General features: G+C 41.2%; 1 protein-coding gene across 1 annotated transcript in view; it reads right to left on the bottom strand.

Annotated features, from left to right (window-relative positions):
- The window catches only part of LOC139369998 (unconventional myosin-XV-like), a 123726-nt gene that overhangs the window by 78992 nt on the left and 22234 nt on the right, over positions 1–22500 (bottom strand). Inside the window, exons 13-27 of the mRNA XM_071109276.1 lie at positions 21981–22094; positions 20160–20321; positions 16965–17078; positions 14728–14786; positions 14506–14629; positions 13605–13700; positions 12850–12981; positions 12518–12643; positions 11756–11988; positions 11294–11464; positions 10346–10463; positions 3135–3310; positions 2711–2795; positions 2494–2547; positions 127–208 (exon numbers count right to left, since the gene is read on the bottom strand). Coding sequence (XP_070965377.1) covers positions 127–208; positions 2494–2547; positions 2711–2795; positions 3135–3310; positions 10346–10463; positions 11294–11464; positions 11756–11988; positions 12518–12643; positions 12850–12981; positions 13605–13700; positions 14506–14629; positions 14728–14786; positions 16965–17078; positions 20160–20321; positions 21981–22094 — 1846 coding nt within the window. The remainder of the gene's footprint in view (positions 1–126; positions 209–2493; positions 2548–2710; positions 2796–3134; positions 3311–10345; positions 10464–11293; positions 11465–11755; positions 11989–12517; positions 12644–12849; positions 12982–13604; positions 13701–14505; positions 14630–14727; positions 14787–16964; positions 17079–20159; positions 20322–21980; positions 22095–22500) is intronic.

Genomic DNA, 22500 nt, shown 5'->3' with positions numbered 1-22500 from the left:
GACACTCAGAGTGGAGCTCCCTGCCACCTAGACACACAGAGAGGTGTGAGGATCTGGACCAGAGCTAGACAGAGAGATGGGAGGAGCTGGACCAGAGCTAGAGTGTTATTCAGGATAATAGCCTACCTGCGGTAGCCTGCAGCAGAAACCCCAACTCAGCAGGGATGGGCAGAGTTGTAACGTTCACCACTTCTCTGTTGGCCCGCTCCTACACAGAGGGGTTAGAGGTTAGAGGTCAGGGTCAGTCAAAGGTTCAGATCAAAGCTAGGGTGACCACATTTAAAACACTCAAATGAGGGACAATAGTATTCTATTATTCTGGTATTCTAGAATCCTACTATTCCATTATTAGAATATTCTAGAATCCTAGTATTCCATTATTATAATATTATATTATTCTACTATTCCATTATTAGAATATTCTAGTATTCCATTATTATAATATTATATTATTCTACTATTCCATTATTAGAATATTCTATTATTCCAGTATTATAGTATTCTACTATTCTAGTATTATATTATCTTAGAATTCTTAGTATTTTTAGTATTCTAGTATTCTAATACTCTAGTATTATAATATTCTAGTATTCTAGTACTCTATTATTCTAATACTCTAGTATTCCATTATTTTAACATTTTAACATTCTAATATTTTAACATTATTTTCTATGACGGCCTAGGAACAGTGGGCTAACTGCCTGTTCAGGGGCAGAACGACAGATTTGTACCTTGTCAGCTCGGGGGTTTGACCTTGCAACCTTCCGGTTACTAGTCCAACGCTCTAACCACTAGGATACCCTGCTACCCGATATAACTATAATTCCATTATTCTAGTATTCTGTTATTCTAGTATTCTGTTATTCTAGTATTCTGTTATTCTAGTATTCTGTTATTCTAGTATTCCAGTATTCTAGTATTTTATTATTCTAGTATTTTATTATTCTAGTATTCCAGTATTCTAGTATTTTATTATTATATTATTTTAGTATTATAATATTCTAATATTATATTATTCTAGTATCATAATGTTCTAATATTCTAGTGTACTATTATTCCAATATTCCATTATTCTAGTATTCTGTTATTATATTATTCTAGTATTCTGTTATTATATTATTCTAGTATTCCATTATTCCATTATTCCATTATTCTAGTATTCTATTATTCTAGTATTCTGTTATTCTAGTATTTTATTATTCTAGTATTCCAGTATTCTAGTATTTTATTATTATATTATTCTAGTATTCTAATATTCTAATATTATATTATTCTAGTATCATAATGTTCTAATATTCTAGTGTACTATTATTCCATTATTCCATTATTCTAGTATTCTGTTATTCTAGTATTCTGTTATTCTAGTATTTTATTATTATATTATTTTAGTATTATAATATTATAATATTATATTATTCTAGTATCATAATGTTCTAATATTCTAGTGTACTATTATTCCAATATTCCATTATTCTAGTATTCCATTATTCCATTATTCTAGTATTCCATTATTCCATTATTCTAGTATTCCATTATTCCATTATTCCATTATTCTAGTATTCCATTATTCCATTATTCTAGTATTCCATTATTCTAGTATTCTGTTATTCTAGTATTCTATTATTCTAGTATTTTATTATTATATTATTTTAGTATTATAATATTCTAATATTATATTATTCTAGTATCATAATGTTCTAATATTCTAGTGTACTATTATTCCATTATTCCATTATTCCATTATTCTAGTATTCTGTTATTCTAGTATTCTGTTATTCTAGTATTCTGTTATTCTAGTATTTTATTATTCTAGTATTCTGTTATTCTAGTATTTTATTATTCTAGTATTCCAGTATTCTAGTATTTTATTATTCCATTATTCTAGTATTCCATTATTCTAGTATTCTGTTATTCTAGTATTCTGTTATTCTAGTATTTTATTATTATATTATTTTAGTATTCTAATATTCTAATATTATATTATTCTAGTATTATAATGTTCTAATATTTTAGTGTACTATTATTCCATTATTCCATTATTCTAGTATTCTGTTATTCTAGTATTTTATTATTCCAGTATTCCATTATTCTGTTATTCTAGTATTTTATTATTCTAGTATTCTGTTATTCTAGTATTTTATTATTTATTACAACTCTCAACAGTAAGTTACCCTGACAGAGTTAGCAAAAATAACCCTCTCCCCCCCAAAGCGGCTGCCCATCCCTGATACACAGAATATATTTTCATCAGCGCAAGGTGATTGAAAGAGACTGGTTAGAATGTCTAACTGAAATACGGGAAAAATCCACCTTTTTTCCCCACAGTTTACTGATGTTTGAATTTGTTGATGAAACCCGGGACATGATTGTTTGATTGCGGGACATGGGGTCAAAGGGTCAAAGTGCGGGACTGTCACGCACATTCCGGGACACGTGGTAATACTAATTAACCAATCAGAGGTGGAGTCAGAAGGAAAGGAACAAGGTCTTTACCTCCTCTATCCTCCTGAACTCCTCCTCGGCTCTCCTGATTGGCTCGATCTCCGCCTGAAAGGAACCCAAACATTAAACACTCATCACTCAATCCCTTCTGTTTCGGACCCTGGTGTGTGTGTGTGTGTGTGTGTGTGTGTGTGTGTGTGTGTGTGTGTGTGTGTGTGTGTGTGTGTGTGTGTGTGTGTGTGTGTGTCCGTCCGTGTGTGTGTGTTACCTTCACATAGCTTCGACGGTTGATGTAGAGCAACACGATGGAACGGAACTTGATGAGGTACTTCCTCTTCAGAGCAAACCTCTTCCTGTTTACAGAGAGACAGGGTCTGACTGGCTATTTAGAGAGAGACAAGCTCCGATAAACTGTTTTACAGAAAGACATGCTCTGATTGGCTGTTTACAGAGAGAGAGACAGGGTTTGATTGGACAAAACCATAAGAACTTTACAGAAGGAAAAAAGTGTGTGAGTGAGTGAGTGTGTGTGTGTGTGTGTGTGTGTGTGTGTGTGTGTGTGTGTGTGTGTGTGTGTGTGTGTGTGTTACCTTGCCAGTTGTACTGTAAAGAAGGTCTGTAGTTGAATCATGGTGTCTTAGTGGTGTGTGTGTGTGTGTGTGTGTGTGTGTGTGTGTGTGTGTGTGTGTTACCTTGCCAGGTATCCTCTACAGAAGGTCTGTAGATGAATCATGGTGTTTCGGAACTTGTTCCGTCTCTTCCTGATGAAGTACAGCCGTGTGTAGCGCTGCAGGGTCACGGCAGCCACGTGGAACACCAGATCACGCTTCCACTCCATCAGTTGGTACAGATCCTCCTTCAGGAACATCTACACATGGGGACACTAGATCACCCTTCCTCTCCTACAGCTCCTCCTTCAGGAACATCTACACATGGGGACACTAGATCACCCTTCCTCTCCAACAGCTGGTACAGTTCCTCCTTCAGGAACATCTACACAATGGGACACTAGATCACCCTTCCTCTCCAACAGCTGGTACAGATCCTCCTTCAGGAACATCTACACATGTGGACACTAGATCACCCTTCCTCTCCTACAGCTGGTATAGCTCCTCCTTCAGGAACATCTACACATGGGGACACTAGATCACCCTTCCTCTCCTACAGCTCCTCCTTCAGGAACATCTACACATGGGGACACTAGATCACCCTTCCTCTCCAACAGCTCCTCCTTCAGGAACATCTACACATGGGGACACTAGATCACCCCTCCTCTCCAACAGCTGGTACAGCTCCTCCTTCAGGAACATCTACACAATGGGACACTAGATCACCCTTCCTCTCCTACAGCTCCTCCTTCAGGAACATCTACACATGGGGATCACTAGATTACCCTTCCTCTCCAACAGCTCCTCCTTCAGGAACATCTACACAATGGGACACTAGATCACCCTTCCTCTCCTACAGCTCCTCCTTCAGGAACATCTACACATGGGGATCACTAGATTACCCTTCCTCTCCAACAGCTCCTCCTTCAGGAACATCTACACATGGGGATCACTAGATTACCCTACCTCTCCAACTTCGCAAGTCAGTTAAGAACAAATTCTTATTTACAATGACTACACGGGCCAAACTCGGGCGACGCTGGGACAATTGTGAGACGCAAAATGTGGAAAAAGTGAAGGGGTCTGAATACTTTCCGAAAGCTCTGTATACAGGAGGACATATGTCTGAATACGTATGTATGTATACAGGAGGACACATGTCTGAATATGTATGTATACAGGAGGACCTATGTCTGAATACGTATGTATGTATACAGGAGGACATGTGTCTGAATACGTATGTATGTATACAGGAGGACATGTGTCTGAATACGTATGTATGTATACAGGAGGACATATGTCTGGATACAGGAGGACATATGTCTGAATACAGGAGGACATATGTCTGAATACAGGAGGACATATGTCTGAATATGTATGTATACAGGAAGACATATGTCTGAATACGTATGTATACAGGAGGACATATGTCTGAATACAGGAGGACATATGTCTGAATACAGGAGGACATATGTCTGAATATGTATTTATACAGGAAGACATATGTCTGAATACGTATGTATACAGGAGGACATATGTCTGAATACAGGAGGACATATGTCTGAATACAGGATGACATATGTCTGAATAGTTATGCATGTATACAGGAGGACAAATGTCTGAATACAGGAGGACATATGTCTGAATACAGGAGGACATATGTCTGAATACAGGAGGACATATATCTGAATACGTATGCATGTATACAGGAGGACATATGTCTGAATACAGGAAGACATATGTCTGAATACTTATGCATGTATACAGGAGGACAAATGTCTGAATACAGGAGGACATATGTCTGAATACAGGAGGACATATGTCTGAATACAGGAGGACATATATCTGAATACGTATGTATGTATACAGGAGGACATGTGTCTGAATACGTATGTATGTATACAGTAGGGCATATGTCTGAATACGTATGTATGAATACAGGAGGACATGTGTCTGAATACAGGAGGACATATTTCTGAATACGTATGTATGTATACAGGAGGACATGTGTCTGAATACGTATGTATGTATACAGGAGGACATATGTCTAAATACAGGAGGACATATGTCTGAATACAGGAGGACATATGTCTGAATACGTATGTATGTATACAGGAGGACATGTGTCTGAATACGTATGTATGTATACAGGAGGACCTATGTCTGAATACGTATGTATGTATACAGGAGGACACATGTCTGAATACGTATGTATGAATACAGGAGGACAGGTGTCTGAATACAGGAGGACATATGTCTGAATACGTATGTATGTATACAGGAGGACCTATGTATGTATACAGGAGGACATATGTCTGAATACGTATGTATGAATACAGGAGGACATGTGTCTGAATACAGGAGGACAAATGTCTGAATACGTATGTATGTATACAGGAGGACCTATGTCTGAATACGTATGTATGTATACAGGAGGACATATGTCTGAATACGTATGTATGAATACAGGAGGACATGTGTCTGAATACAGGAGGACATATGTCTGAATATGTATGTATGTATACAGGAGGACGTGTGTCTGAATACAGGAGGACATATGTCTGAATACAGGAGGACATATGTCTGAATATGTATGTATGTATACAGGAGGACCTATGTCTGAATACGTATGTATGTATACAGGAGGACATATGTCTGAATACGTATGTATGAATACAGGAGGACATGTGTCTGAATACAGGAGGACATATGTCTGAATACGTATGTATGTATACAGGAGGACATGTGTCTGAATACGTATGTATGTATACAGGAGGACATATGTCTGAATACAGGAGGACATATGTCTGAATACAGGAGGACATATGTCTGAATACGTATGTATACAGGAGGACATACAGTGCCTTGCGAAAGTATTCGGCCCCCTTGAACTTTGCGACCTTTTGCCACATTTCAGGCTTCAAACATAAAGATATAAAACTGTATTTTTTTGTGAAGAATCAACAACAAGTGGGACACAATCATGAAGTGGAACGACATTTATTGGATATTTCAAACTTTTTTAACAAATCAAAAACTGAAAAATTGGGCGTGCAAAATTATTCAGCCCCTTTACTTGCAGTGCAGCAAACTCTCTCCAGAAGTTCTGTGAGGATCTCTGAATGATCCAATGTTGACCTAAATGACTAATGATGATAAATACAATCCACCTGTGTGTAATCAAGTCTCCGTATAAATGCACATGCACTGTGATAGTCTCAGAGGTCCGTTAAAAGCACAGAGAGCATCATGAAGAACAAGGAACACACCAGGCAGGTCCGAGATACTGTTGTGAAGAAGTTTAAAGCCGGATTTGGATACAAAAATATTTCCCAAGCTTTAAACATCCCAAGGAGCACTGTGCAAGCGATAATATTGAAATGGAAGGAGTATCAGACCACTGCAAATCTACCAAGACCTGGCCGTCCCTCTAAACTTTCAGCTCATACAAGGAGAAGACTGATCAGAGATGCAGCCAAGAGGCCCATGATCACTCTGGATGAACTGCAGAGATCTACAGCTGAGGTGGGAGACTCTGTCCATAGGACAACAATCAGTCGTATATTGCACAAATCTGGCCTTTATGGAAGAGTGGCAAGAAGAAAGCCATTTCTTAAAGATATCCATAAAAAGTGTTGTTTAAAGTTTGCCACAAGCCACCTGGGAGACACACCAAACATGTGGAAGAAGGTGCTCTGGTCAGATGAAACCAAAATTGAACTTTTTGGCAACAATGCAAAACGTTATGTTTGGCGTAAAAGCAACACAGCTGAACACACCATCCCCACTGTCAAACATGGTGGTGGCAGCATCATGGTTTGGGCCTGCTTTTCTTCAGCAGGGACAGGGAAGATGGTTAAAATTGATGGGAAGATGGATGGAGCCAAATACAGGACCATTCTGGTAGAAACCCTGATGGAGTCTGCAAAAGACCTGAGACTGGGACGGAGATTTGTCTTCCAACAAGACAATGATCCAAAACATAAAGCAAAATCTACAATGGAATGGTTCAAAAATAAACATATCCAGGTGTTAGAATGGCCAAGTCAAAGTCCAGACCTGAATCCAATCGAGAATCTGTGGAAAGAACTGAAAACTGCTGTTCACAAATGCTCTCCATCCAACCTCACTGAGCTCGAGCTGTTTTGCAAGGAGGAATGGGAAAAAAATTCAGTCTCTCAATGTGCAAAACTGATAGAGACATACCCCAAGCGACTTACAGCTGTAATCGCAGCAAAAGGTGGCGCTACAAAGTATTAACTTAAGGGGGCTGAATAATTTTGCACGCCCAATTTTTCAGTTTTTGATTTGTTCAAAAAGTTTGAAATATCCAATAAATGTCGTTCCACTTCATGATTGTGTCCCACTTGTTGTTGATTCTTCACAAAAAAATACAGTTTTATATCTTTATGTTTGAAGCCTGAAATGTGGCAAAAGGTCGCAAAGTTCAAGGGGGCCGAATACTTTCGCAAGGCACTGTATGTCTGAATACAGGAGGACATATGTCTGAATACATGAGGACATATGTCTGTATACAGGAGGACCTATGTCTTTGTTAACCGTTCAACACAGAGTAGCCACATGTTCGCACTTCCTCAAATCGTTTGGAGAAAACTTCCTGTCTATTTTAATTCAGCTATGTTCAATTCTAATCTTCATACTAGAAAACAAAAATATCAAATAATTCCAAGGAATTCTAAGCAAATCTTGTCTGCTAAATGAACTAGTCTAGCCCACAGCCATATGGCATAGCATTTGACCCTGCTGGTCATCTATGAACATTTGAACATCTTGGTCTTGTTCTGTTATAATCTCCACCCGGCACAGCCAGAAGAGGACTGGCCACCCCTCATAGCCTGGTTCCTCTCACGGTTTATAATCTCCACCCGGCACAGCCAGAAGAGGACTGGCCACCCCTCATAGCCTGGTTCTTCTCTAGGTTTATAATCTCCACCCGGCACAGCCAGAAGAGGACTGGCCACCCCTCATAGCCTGGTTCCTCTCTAGGTTTATAATCTCCACCCGGCACAGCCAGAAGAGGACTGGCCACCCCTCATAGCCTGGTTCCTCTCTAGGTTTATAATCTCCACCCGGCACAGCCAGAAGAGGACTGGCCACCCCTCATAGCCTGGTTCCTCTCTAGGTTTCTTCCTAGGTTCTGTCCTTTCTAGGGAGTTTTTCCTAGCCACCGTGCTTCTACACCTGCATTGCTTGCTGTTTGGGGTTTTAGGATGTGTTTCTGTACAGCACTTTGAGATATCAGCTGATGTAAGAAGGGCTATATAAATACATTTGATTTGATTTGATAGCCAGATCAGGGCCTAAGATGCTGTTCTTCTGAAATAGACTACATTTCCTTCATTATCATGTCTCTTTGGACCTAAAATCAATGTATTCAGTGTGATTGTGAAGGCTGTATTACATGGATCTATTAGACTTTTTAAAATGTAGAAGTTCCAATGACCAATCACCAGCTGACAAAATGTCATGACCGCCACAGCCCTACACATCAACTATTATATTGACCATAATTGTCCATCCAACGATTGTGATTTGTATCTTTGTTGACCAACATTCACAAGGCACTCGCACATCAGAGCAAACTTTTTTTTGCAGGTGCATCGCAACAGTTGAACAAGAGGAATGAAAAAAAGATGAATGAAAAAGGAAACCGTAATCACTGATCTTTAATAAGCTTTGCGTATCGGCCTCACGGCCTTCGTCAGAGCTTTTGTTTTTTTTTAATTAGCACCTTTATGTAGACCACACCCACATCCGTTCCACGCATGGATAGGGGTTGGAGGATTGTGATTTGTTTTTATCTTTGTAGACCAGCCTGCGATACCCCAGCCCCTCATCTTCAAATTAATCATATGCAATGTATCTTATGAAGCCCCTTTTTTTTCATTAGCCGTTTACAGTTACCCAACCTAAAACCACACAAAGCAAGCAATACCGAGCCACAGTGGATAGGAAGAACCAGGACGAACCTAGGAAGAACCAGGAAGAACCTAGGAAGAACCAGGAAGAACCAAGGAAGAACCAGGAAGAAGCTAGGAAGAACCAGGAAGAACCTAGGAAGAACCAGGAAGAACCTCGGAAGAACCAGGAAGATTCTAGGAAGAACCATATAGAACCTAGGAAGAACCAGGAAGAACCTAGGAAGAACCAGAAAGAAGCTAGGAAGAACCAGGAAGAACCTTGGAAGAACCTAGGAACAAACAGGAAGAATCTAGGAAGAACCTAGGAAAAAACAGGAAGAACCAGAAAGAATCTAGGAAAAAACAGAAATAACCTAGGAAGAACCATGAAGAACCTTGGAAGAACCAGGAAGAACCTAGGAAGCTCCTAGGAAGAACCAGGGAGAACCCTATAAAGGAAACAGGCTCTGAGGGGTGGCCAGTCCTCTTCTTCTCTTTTGGCAGCTCACCTTGGTAACTCCTACTTGGTATGTTCCAGATTTAAAAGGACAGATAATCTTAACACAGCCCCCACCCCTCCTCAACTTGGTAACTCCTACTTGGTATGTTCCAGGTTTAACAGGACAGAGTTCATAGATCATCTCAACACAGCCTCCTCACCTTGGTAACTCCTACTTGGTATGTTCCAGATTTAAAAGGACAGATCATCTCAACACCCCCCCTCCTCACCTTGGTAACTCCTACTTGGTATGTTCCATGTTGAACAGGACAGAGTTTATAGATCATCTCAACACAGCCCCCCCCACCCCTCCTCACCTTGGTAACTCCTGCTTGGTATGTTCCAGATTTAACAGGACAGATCATCTCAACACAGCCCCCCCCCCACCTTGGTAACTCCTACTTGGTATGTTCCAGGTTTAACAGGACAGAGTTCATAGATCATCTCAACACAGCCTCCTCACCTTGGTAACTCCTACTTGGTATGTTCCAGATTTAAAAGGACAGATCATCTCAACACCCCCCCTCCTCACCATGGTAACTCCTACTTGGTATGTTCCATGTTGAACAGGACAGAGTTTATAGATCATCTCAACACAGCCCCCCCCCCCCCCTCCTCCTCACCTTGGTAATCCTACTTGGTATGTTCCAGGTTTAACAGGACAGAGTTTATGGATCATCTCAACACAGCCAACCCCCCTCCTCACCTTGGTAACTCCTACTTGGTATGTTCCAGATTTAACAGGACAGATCATCTCAACACAGCCACCCCCCCCCCCCCCTCCTCCTCATCTTGGTAACTTCTACTTGGCTTGTTCCATGTTGAACAGTACAGAGTTTATGGATCATCTCAACACAGCCAACCCCACTCCTCACCTTGGTAACTCCTACTTGGTATGTTCCAGGTTTAACAGGACAGAGTTTATGGATCATCTCAACACAGGTCTCCCCGTCCGCTGGAGGTACCTCCTTCAGACACAGTAACGCCTTGTACCTGAGGAGCACACACACACTTTATCTGTAGTACAGCAACACCGTTCCTGGTCTCTTGAAGATATCCTGGACAACACTGGTCTCAGACCAGGGGAAGTACCGCCTCCTAGGAGACCACAGGAGAGATTAATGGACAACACTGGTCTCAGACCAGAGGAAGAACCACCTCCTAGGAGACCACAGGAGAGATTCATGGACAACACTGGTCTCAGACCAGGGGGAGTACCACCTCCTAGGAGACCACAGGAGAGATTCATGGACAACACTGGTCTCAGACCAGGGGAAGTACCACCTCCTAGGAGACCACAAGAGAGATTAATGGACAACACTGATCTCAGACCAGAGGAAGTACCACCTCCTAGGAGACCACAGGAGAGATTCATGGACAACACTGATCTCAGACCAGAGGAAGTACCACCTATTGGAAGACTAAAGAAGTGATTCATGGACAACACTGATATCAGACCAGAGGAAGTACCACCTCCTAGGAGACCACAGGAGAGATTCATGGACAACACTGATCTCAGACCAGAGGAAGTACCACCTCTTGGAAGACTAAAGAAGTGATTCATGGACAACACTGGTCTCAGACCAGAGGAAGTATCACCTCTTGGAAGACTAAAGAAGTGATTCATGGACAACACTGATCTCAGACCAGAGGAAGTATCACATTCTTGGAAGACTAAATAAGTGATTAATGGACAACACTGGTCTCAGAGGACGAGCTGCCCTGAACAACAGAGAGCTATGGCATATTATTAGTCTGGGCCACCAAAAGCAAGTAAGTGAGTGATGCCACTAAAGGCTGTGACTTCCTGTCATGTGACCCACCTGTTGAGGAATTGGTAGAAGGGTATTCTGATTGGGTATCCCTCCTTCCTGATTCGTATGGTCTCCAGGATACCAGAGTAACGTAGCTGAGTCATCACCAGCTCCGTCTCAAACTGGCCCGGCTCCTTGTGCTGGTTTGGCTTGATGCAACGTACAAAGTACGGGTTACATCTGTAGAGACACACTTAGAATGTAAAACCTTTAACCTTAGCATGAGGATCGTAGAACCCTAGAATGCTGTACTCAGAACTCTAGAACCCCAGAACTCGGAAGCCCAGAACCCTAGAATTAGAACCATAGAATGCTGGACAGGATCTAGTCTTCAAAATTCTAGAGCACCAATTGGGCACACACTGGTTGAATCAACGTTGTTTCCACGTCATTTCAACGTGGAATAGACATTGAATTGTCCGTGCCGAGTGGGTAGGCAGTATATAACCCAGGACCCCCTAGAACCCTGACCTCTCCATCTTCTCCACCAGGTCCTGCAGACTGCTCTGGAACTTGGCGCTGACGGTGTTGCCGGCGAGGCGGCGGGCGGTGGAGCCCCTCCTGGCGGCAGAACGCTGCTGAGACGCGAGCCCCTCACTGTGTTGGAGGAATAGGTTGGACACCATGCGGTTCTTACTCCTACTGAACAGCTCCAGAACGTCCTGACGCACCAGGTCAAAGTTCTTATGGAGGAACTTATGCACCTAGAACAGGGGGAGGGGAGATAATGTTAGGAGGACATCAACAGGGGGAGGGGAGATAATGTTAGGAGGACATCAACAGGGGGAGGGGAGATAATGTTAGGAGAACATCAACAGGGGGAGGGGAGATAATGTTAGGAGGACATCAACAGGGGGAGGGGAGATAATGTTAGGAGGACATCAACAGGGGGAGGGGAGATAATGTTAGGAGGACATCAACAGGGGGATGGTAGATAATGTTAGGAGGACATCAACAGGGGGAGGGGAGATAATGTTAGGAGGACATCAACAGGGGGAGGGGAGATAATGTTAGGAGGACATCAACAGGGGGATGGTAGATAATGTTAAGAGGACATCAACAGGGGGAGAATAGAATGGATTATATTATTACTTCAGGTGTGTGTGTGTGTGTGTCTGTGTGTGTCTGTGTGTGTGTGTGTGTGTGTGTGTGTGTGTGTGTGTGTGTGTGTGTGTGTGTGTGTGTGTGTGTGTGTGTGTGTGTGTGTGTGTGTGTGTGTGTGTGTTTTTTTACTTGGTATGTGACTTTCCCAGCGTAGTGTTTCAGTGTGAACTCTGGGAGGGGCATCTTTGGCCGGGCATACAGATCGCTGTTCCCGTGGTGATAGTTACACTTCTGGAGGAAGGTGTGGTCTGTCGCCTTGTCAACAGGACAACAGGAACAGGAAGTTACACTCCGGAGTCACAGAGTTACGGGACTAGGGCTGTCTCTAACTCGCGTAGTTGGTCCACGTTATTTAAAATTCTTCCTTCATTTAAGCAAAGACTTCTGGGATATTAGAATTCTATTTTCTTTACCTTTGTTTATGTTCAACCTAGGTAACACACAGGAAGTGACGTGGCTACCTGGGGGAAGCCGCACTGGTCATCCAGGATTCTCAGTATCCCATGAGGCTTAGCGGCGATGAGGTTGATGACGGCCTGGTTGTCGCTGAAGGGATGCTCTTGCCAGCTGATCTGCTCCCGGATGTACTCCTCCTGCAGGAAACAGCAGATATACCGGCTCAGAACACGGACGCCATTTTGGGTCAAGGCCCGTAGGTTATAATGGAGGGCATGGCTTCATATGTGCCTGGAGTCATGCCAGTTGCACCGTGAAATGGCTTATTTACAAAACCCTTAACCAACGATGCAGTTTTAAGAAATAGAGTTAAGAAAATATTTACTAAAGAAACTAAAGATTTAAATTAAAAAAATACTTTTTAAATAAAAAGTAACACAATAAAATAACAATACCGAGGCTATATAAAGGGGGGGTAGCAGTACAGAGTCAATGTTCAGGGAAACAGGTAGGTCACAGTAATTTGGGGGAGGGGGTGTCAATGTAAATGTCAATATTTGATTATTTGTTCAGCAGTCGTATGGCAGTAGAAGACAGGTGCCATTTTGTGTCCAGGCTCATGTGTTTTTAATGGAGGCTGTGGCTCAGTGTGTTGCCAGTTGCAGTCAGAAACAACCTCCATACTTACTCAAACAATGGAAACAACAGCCACACTGGCTCAGAACACAGGCGCCATTTTGTGTCCAGGCCCATGTGTTTGTTTGGAGGGTGTAGCTCAGTGTGTGGCTCAGTGTGTTGCCAGTTGCACTGACTGACTGACCTGCTCCTCCCTGAAGATGATCTTGTTGAAGTAGAACTGCAGTGTCTCGTTGGCATAGTTGATACACAGCTGCTCAAAACTGTTGAATAACAGATCCTATGGAGAGAGAGAGAGAGAGAGAGAGAGAGAGAGGGAGAGAGAGAGAGAGAGAGAGAGAGAGAGAGAGAGGGGATACAGAGAGAGAGAGAGAGATAGAGGGGATACACAGAGAGAGAGAGAGAGAGAGAGAGAGAGAGAGAGAGAGAGAGAGAGAGAGAGAGAGAGAGAGAGAGGGGATACACACAGAGAGAGAGAGAGAGAGAGAGAGAGGATACACAGAGAGAGAGAGAGAGAGAGAGAGGGGGATACAGAGAGAGAGAGAGAGAGAGAGAGAGGGGGGGGATACAGAGAGAGAGAGAGAGGGGGGTAGGGATACAGAGAGAGAGAGAGAGAGGGGGGGGGGATACAGAGAGAGAAAGAGAGTGAGAGAGGGGATACAGAGAGAGAGAGAGAGAGAGAGAGGGGGGGGGGATACAGAGAGAGAAAGAGAGAGAGAGGGGATACACAGAGAGAGAGAGAGAGAGAGAGAGAGAGAGAGAGGATACACAGAGAGAGAGAGAGAGAGAGAGGATACACAGAGAGAGAGAGAGAGAGAGAGAGGGTGAGAGAGAGAGAGAGAGAGAGAGAGAGAGGATACCCAGAGAGAGAGAGAGAGAGAGAGAGGGGGGATACAGAGAGAGAGAGAGAGAGAGAGGATACACAGAGAGAGAGAGAGAGAGAGAGAGAGAGAGAGAGAGAGAGAGAGTATACACAGAGAGAGAGAGAGAGAGAGAGAGAGGGGGGAAAAGTAAAGCTTGGTAAAGTTGGCTAAAGTAGAAACTGATGGAAACTGGAAACAGACTGTGTGTGTGTGAGAAGCAACCTCGAAGCCGTATATGTCCAGTATAGAGATGGACAGAGCCTCGTTGCGAGGATAGACCCGCCCATTTATCTTCTCGGTCAGCCAATGAAACAGCAGCGAGTACAGGATCTTAGCAACAGCGTCTCTATGGAAACAGACACGCTGTAGTACAGGTCCAATAGAAGACGCCGGAGGTTAGAACAATACAAACACACAAATACACAGACAGACAGAAGCACACACCTGGCATCCACGGCACTCTCCACTGTCAGGGGAGTGTAGATCTTCTCCCGGACTGTATCCTGTAGAGTCAAAGGTCACACAGAGACAGAGACACAGACAGACAGACAGACAGACGATGAGAAGAGGAAGTGACCGTGATGTAGCAGATGTAATGTAGTAGATGTAGTAACTGTGATGTAGTAGAGGTAATGTAGTAGATGTAGTAATTGTGATATAGTAGAGGTAATGTAGTAGGTGTAGTAACTGTGATGTAGTAGAGGTAATGTAGTAGATGTAGTAATTGTGATGTAGTAGAGGTAATGTAGTATATGTAGTAACTGTGATGTAGTAGATGTAATGTGTTAGTAGTAGATATTGCAACTATAATGTAGTAGAGGTAATGTATTAGATGTAGTAACTGTGATGTAGTAGAGGTAAGGTAGTAGATGTAGTAACCATGATGTAATAGAGGTAATGTAGTAGATGTAGTAACTGTGATGTAGTAGATGTAATGTGTTAGTAGTAGATGTTGCAACTATAATGTAGTAGAGGTAATGTATTAGATGTAGTAACTGTGATGTAGTAGAGGTAATGTAGTAGATGTAGTAACTGTGATGTAGTAGAGGTAATGTAGTACATGTAGTAACTGTGATGTAGTAGAGGTAATGTAGTAGATGTAGTAACCATGATGTAATAGAGGTAATGTAGTAGATGTAGTAACTGTGATGTAGTAACTGTGATGTAGTAGATGTAATGTGTTAGTAGTAGATGTTGCAACTATAATGTAGTAGAGGTAATGTATTAGATGTAGTAACTGTGATGTAGTAGAGGTAATGTAGTAGTAGTTGATGTAGCAACCATGATGTAGTAGAGGTAATGTAGTAGTAGCATATGTGGTAACTGTGATGTAGTAGAGGTAATGTAGTAGATGTAGCAACCATGATGTAGTAGAGGTAATGTAGTATAGGTAGTAACCATGATGTAGTAGAGGTAATGTAGTAGATGTAGTAACCATGATGTAGTAGAGGTAATGTATTAAAAGTATATGTAGTAAACATGATGTAGTAGAGGTAATGTGTTAGTAGTAGATGTTGCAACTATAATGTAGTAGAGGTAATGTAATAGATGTAGTAACTGTGATGTAGTAGAGGTAATGTAGTAGTAGTTGATGTAGCAACCATAATGTAGTAGAGGTAATGTAGTAGTAGCAGATGTGGTAACTGTGATGTAGTAGAGGTAATGTAGTAGATGCAGTAACCATGATGTAGTAGAGGTAATGTAGAAGATGTAGTAACCATGGTGTAGTAGAGGTAATGTATTAAAAGTATATGTAGTAAACATGATGTAGTAGAGGTAATGTGTTAGTAGTAGATGTTGCAACTATAATGTAGTAGAGGTAATGTATTAGATGTAGTAACTGTGATGTAGTTGAGGTAAGGTATTATTATTAGATGCAGTAACTGTTATGTAGTAGAGGTAATGTAGTAGATGTAGTAACCATGATGTAGTAGAGGTAATGCAGTAGATGTAACCATGCTGTAGTAGAGGTAATGTATTAGTAGTAGATGTAGTAACTGTGATGTTGTAGAGGTAATGTAGTAGATGTAGTAACTGTGATGTAGTAGAGGTAGTGTATTAGTAGTATTGTAGTTCTTACTGTGACTGTGTGTGATATAGTAGAGGTAATGTAGCAGGAGTAGATGTAGCAACCGTGATGTAGTAGAGGTCATGTATTAATAGTAGATGTAGTAACCATGATGTAGTAGAGGTAATATATTAGTAGTAGATAATGTGGTAGTGTGTGTGATATAGTAGAGGTAATGTAGTATTGTAGTTCTGACCATGACTTTGTGTGTGATACAGTAGATGTAATGTGGTAGTGTAGTTCTGACCCTAAGGTAATGTGGTAGTGTAGTTCTGACCATGACTTTGTGTGTAATATAGTAGAGGAAATGTGGTAGTGTAGTTCTGACCATGACTTTGTGTGTGATACAGTAGATGTAATGTGGTAGTGTAGTTCTGACCCTAAGGTAATGTAGTAGTGTAGTTCTGACCATGACTTTGTGTGCGATAGAGTAGATGTAATGTAGTAGTGTAGTTCTGACCGTGACTTTGTGTGTGATATAGTAGAGGTAATGTAGTAGTGTAGTTCTGACCGTGACTTTGTGTGTGATACAGTAGATGTAATGTAGTAGTGTAGTTCTGACCGTGACTTTGTGTGTGATACAGTAGATGTAATGTAGTAGTGTAGTTCTGACCGTGACTTTGTGTGTGATGGCCTTCTTGAGTCCCTCAGGAGAGATCTGGAGTAGCTCAGCTACCACTCTGATCTCCTGATCACTGACCACCGTCGCGACCTCCTGGCCTTCAGCCTGTATTACAACAGGGTTAGGGTTATAGTGTTAGGGTTAGGGTTAGGGTTAGGGACAGGGTTATAGGGTTAGGCTTAGGGTTATTGGGTTAGGGTCAGGGTTATTGGGTTAGGGTCAGGGTTATAGGGTTAGGGTCAGGGTTATTGGGTTAGGGTTATAGGGTTAGGGTCAGGGTTATTGGGTTAGTGTCAGGGTTATAGGGTTAGGGTCAGGGTTATTGGGTTAGGGTAATAGGGTTAGCAGCTCAGCTACCACTCTGATCTCCTGATCACTGACCACCGTCGCCACCACCTGGCCTTCAGCCTGTATTACAACAGGGATAGGGTTAGGGTTATAGGGTTAGGGTTATAGGGTTAGGGTTATAGGGTTAATGTTATAGGGTTAGGGTTATAGGGTTAGGGTTATAGGGTTAGGGTTATAGGGTTATAGGGTTATAGGGTTATAGGGTTAGGGTTATAGGGTTATAGGGTTATAGGGTCAGGGTTAGGGTTATAGTGTTAGGGTTATAGGGTTAGGGTTATAGGGTTAGGGTTATAGGGTTAGGGTTATAGGGTCAGGGTCAGCGTTAGGGTTATAGGGTCAGGGTCAGCGTTAGAGTTATAGGGTTATAGGGTTAGGGTTATAGGGTTAGGGTTATAGGGTTAGGGTTATAGGGTTATAGGGTTATAGGGTTATAGGGTTATAGAGTTAGGGTTATAGGGTTATAGGGTTAGGGTTATAGGGTTAGGGTTATAGGGTTAGGGTTATAGGGTTAGGGTTATAGGGTTATAGGGTTATAGGGTCAGGGTCAGCGTTAGGGTTATAGGGTCAGGGTCAGCGTTAGGGTTATAGGGTTATAGGGTTAGCAGCCTGTTTTACAGGAACACAGTCGAATACATGATATCCCATATATATTATACTGTCGTATAAAAACACACTGTTATATACATATAATACACTATATACTGTATATTATACTGCTGTATAAAAACACACTGTTATATACATTAAATACACTATATACTGTATATTATAGTGCCATATAAAACACACTGTTATATACATTAAATACACTATATACTGTATATTATAGTGCCATATAACACACACTGTTATATACATTAAATACACTATATACTGTATATTATACTGCAGTGTTAAAACACACTGTTATATACATTAAATACACTATATACTGTATATTATAGTGCCATATAAAACACACTGTTATATACATTAAATACACTATATACTGTATATTATAGTGCCATATAACACACACTGTTATATACATTAAATACACTATATACTGTATATTATAGTGCCATATAACACACACTGTTATATACATTAAATACACTATATACTGTATATTATACTGCAGTGTTAAAACACACTGTTATATACATTAAATACACTATATACTGTATATTATACTGCAGTGTTAAAGCACACTGTTCTATACATTAAATACACTATATACTGTATATTATACTGCAGTGTTAAAACACACTGTTATATACATTAAATACACTATATACTGTATATTATACTGTAGTGTTAAAACACACTGTTATATACATTAAATACACTATATACTGTATATTATAGTGTCATATAAAACACACTGTTATATACATTAAATACACTATGTACTGTATATTATACTGCAGTGTTAAAACACACTGTTATATACATTAAATACACTATATACTGTATATTATACTGCAGTGTTAAAACACACTGTTATATACATTAAATACACTATATACTGTATATTATAGTGCCATATAAAACACACTGTTCTATACATTAAATACACTATATACTGTATATTATACTGCAGTGTTAAAACACACTGTTATATACATTAAATACACTATATACTGTATATTATACTGCAGTGGTAAAACACACTGTTATATACATTAAATACACTATATACTGTATATTATAGTGCCATATAAAACACACTGTTCTATACATTAAATACACTATATACTGTATATTATAGTGCCATATAAAAACACACTGTTACATACATTAAATACACTATATACTGTATATTATACTGCAGTGGTAAAACACACTGTTATATACATTAAATACACTATATACTGTATATTATAGTGCCATATAAAAACACACGGTTATATACATTAAATACACTATATACTGTATATTATACTGCAGTGTTAAAACACACTGTTATATACATTAAATACACTATATACTGTATATTATACTGCAGTGGTAAAACACACTGTTATATACATTAAATACACTATATACTGTATATTATAGTGCCATATAAAAACACACTGTTATATACATATAATACACTATTTACCGTATATTATACTGCAGTGGTAAAACACACTGTTATATACATTAAATACACTATATACTGTATATTATACTGCAGTGGTAAAACACACTGTTATATACATTAAATACACTATATACTGTATATTATACTGCAGCATTAAAACACATTGTGGGTTAGGGCTTAGAAGTTAGAGGTTAGGGGTTAGAGGTTAGAGGTTAGGGGTTAGAGGTTAGAGGTTAGGGGTTAGAGGTTAGGGGTTAGAGGTTAGGGGTTAGAGATTAGAGGTTGGAGGTTAGGGGTTAGAGGTTAGGGGTTAGAGGTTAGAGGTTAGGGATTAGAAGTTAGAGGTTAGGGGTTAGGGGTTAGAGGTTAGGGGTTAGAGGTTAGGGGTTCGGTGTTAGAGGTTAGGGGTTAGAGGTTAGAGGTTAGGGGTTAGAGGTAGAGGTTAGGGGTTAGAGGTTAGGGGTTAGATGTTAGGGGTTAGAGATTAGAGGTTAGAGGTTAGGGGTTATGGGTTAGGGGTTAGGGGTTAGAGGTTAGGGGTTAGAGGTTAGGAGTTAGAGGTTATAGTACATGGTATGGCTGAAAGTAAACATTCCCTAGGTGTAGTACGGAGGACAGTAGTCTACAGATGGGTTAGGGGTTAGAGGTTAGGGGTTAGAGGTTATAGTACCTGGTATGGCTGGAAGTAAACATTCCCCAGGTGTAGTACGGAGGACATTAGTCTACAGATGGGTTCGTGGTTAGGGGTTAGAGGTTAGAGGTTATAGTACCTGGTATGGCTGGAAGTAAACGTTCCCTAGGTGTAGTACGGAGGACAGTAGTCTACAGATGCCGTTCTGCTCATCAGGACTGAAACACAGGATGTCCATGGCACTCTGCACACGACGGAAATCTGCTCCGTCATCCTTCCCCTCTATCGCACAGTCACCACCCTGGTACAGTGGGACACACCAAGGGAGAAATTCTGGTGTAAATATTGGGGGGAATGAAAATTAGACGGAGGGTCCGGGTTGTTCTCCCCTGGATCCTTAAAAAAAAAATTGTTTAGATGCATTTCCTGCAATTCTACACAGTTTGACGTGATCTATCATGCCTCTCTTGAGGGATATTTTGTGAGGTATATGGAGGGGTATTTTGAAAACAATATACGTGGAAGGAAAAGTAGAAAGGCCACTCAACCACACCATTCTGTTGTTGGGATACGACCCACACCATTCTGTTGTTGGGATACGACCCACACCATTCTGTTGTTGGGTACAACCCACACCATTATGTTGTTGGGATACGACCCAGACCATTCTATTGTTGTGGTACGACCCACATCATTCTGTTGTTGGGGTACGACCCACACCATTCTGTTGTTGGGGTACGACCCACACCATTCTGTTGTTGGGGTACGACCCACACCATTCTGTTGTTGGGGGTATGGCCCACACCATTATGTTGTTGGGGGTATGACCCACACCATTCTGTTGTTGGGGTACGACCCACACCATTCTGTTGTTGGGGTACGACCCACACCATTCTGTTGTTGGGATACGCCCCACATCATTCTGTTGTTGGGATACGCCCACACCATTCTGTGGTTGGGGTACGACCCACACCATTCTGTTGTTGGGGTACGACCCACACCATTCTGTGGTTGGGATACGACACACACCATTCTGTGGTTGGGGTACGCCCACACCATTCTGTTGTTGGGGTACGACCCACACCATTCTGTTGTTGGGGTACGACACACACCATTCTGTTGTTGGGATGCGACCCACACCATTCTGTTGTTGGGATACGACCCACATCATTCTGTTGTTGGGGTACGACACACCATTCTGTGGTTGGTGTACGACCCACCATTCTGTGGTTGGTGTACGACCCATACCATTCTGTTGTTGGGATACGACCCACACCATTCTGTTGTTGGGGTACGACCCACACCATTCTGTTGTTGGGGTACGACCCACACCATTCTGTTGTTGAGGTACGCCCACACCAATCTGTTGTTGGGATACGCCCACACCAATCTGTTGTTGGGATACACCCACACCATTCTGTTGTTGGGGTACGACCCACACCATTCTGTTGACCCGACCAAATTCACATAGAAATGTGTGTTATAGATATGTCATTCTCATTGAAAGCCAGTCTAAGGAGAGGTAGATCTGTTCTATGTGTTATAGATCTGTCATTCTCATTGAAATCCAGTCTAAGAAGATGTAGATCTGTTCTATGTGTTATAGATCTGTCATTCTCATTGAAAGCCAGTCTAAAATGTGGTATAATCTGTTCTATGTGCGCAATATCTATGCTTCCCGGTCTTAACATATTTTTTTTGCGTCTTTTACATTCGGTTAACATCTAAAACAACAATATTTTTTGATTATGGAAAATATATTTCACAGCGGTTTAGATGACCAAACACTAGACTGCTCATTTTGTCACATAAACCGAAATTGGACAAACTATTTTATCAACCAGGAAATGGAGGTGTGATTTCTGAATGTTGCAACTTTAAAGACATTATTGGAGGACGGATCGACATATTCTGTGTGTGTGTGTGTGTGTGTGTGTGTGTGTGTGTGTGTGTGTGGTACCTGGTTGAGGTAAAAGTATGTCTCCGCCTCTTGCAGGTAAAGAGAGCGTTTTTGGTGAGGCTCCAGACCAGACAGCATCTCATAGAATATGTGGTAGTTTCTCTCTGATTTACCCTGAACACACACACACACACACACACACACACACACACCCACAACACACAACACACAACACACACACACACACACACACACACACACACACACACACACACACACACACACACACACACACACACACACACACACACACAGGTTAGAATATAAAGTACAACATAGCTGGGGTTGGAACTGGTTCAGGGAACAGAACAGAAAACTGGAAAATAAGGAACAGAAACAGAACCCGGAACGAAAGTGATCTGTACTGTTCTGGAACAGAACCATTATTTAAAAACATGGGAACCGGTTAATAAAGTTATTTTACGTTTCGGGGCATTTTTTTCAGTCCCAATCAAAAAAACGCAAGAAGTGCCTATGCCAAGTTCTCACTCTGTCCCTCAGAAGCGTCTTCCAGTGTCTG

The sequence above is a fragment of the Oncorhynchus clarkii genome, chromosome 17 (genome assembly GCF_045791955.1).
Source record: "Oncorhynchus clarkii lewisi isolate Uvic-CL-2024 chromosome 17, UVic_Ocla_1.0, whole genome shotgun sequence".
In the NCBI taxonomy this organism is placed as follows: domain Eukaryota; kingdom Metazoa; phylum Chordata; class Actinopteri; order Salmoniformes; family Salmonidae; genus Oncorhynchus; species Oncorhynchus clarkii.
The sequence above is the reverse complement of the archived record's forward strand: the minus strand, read 5'-3'. Positions and strand labels throughout refer to the sequence as shown.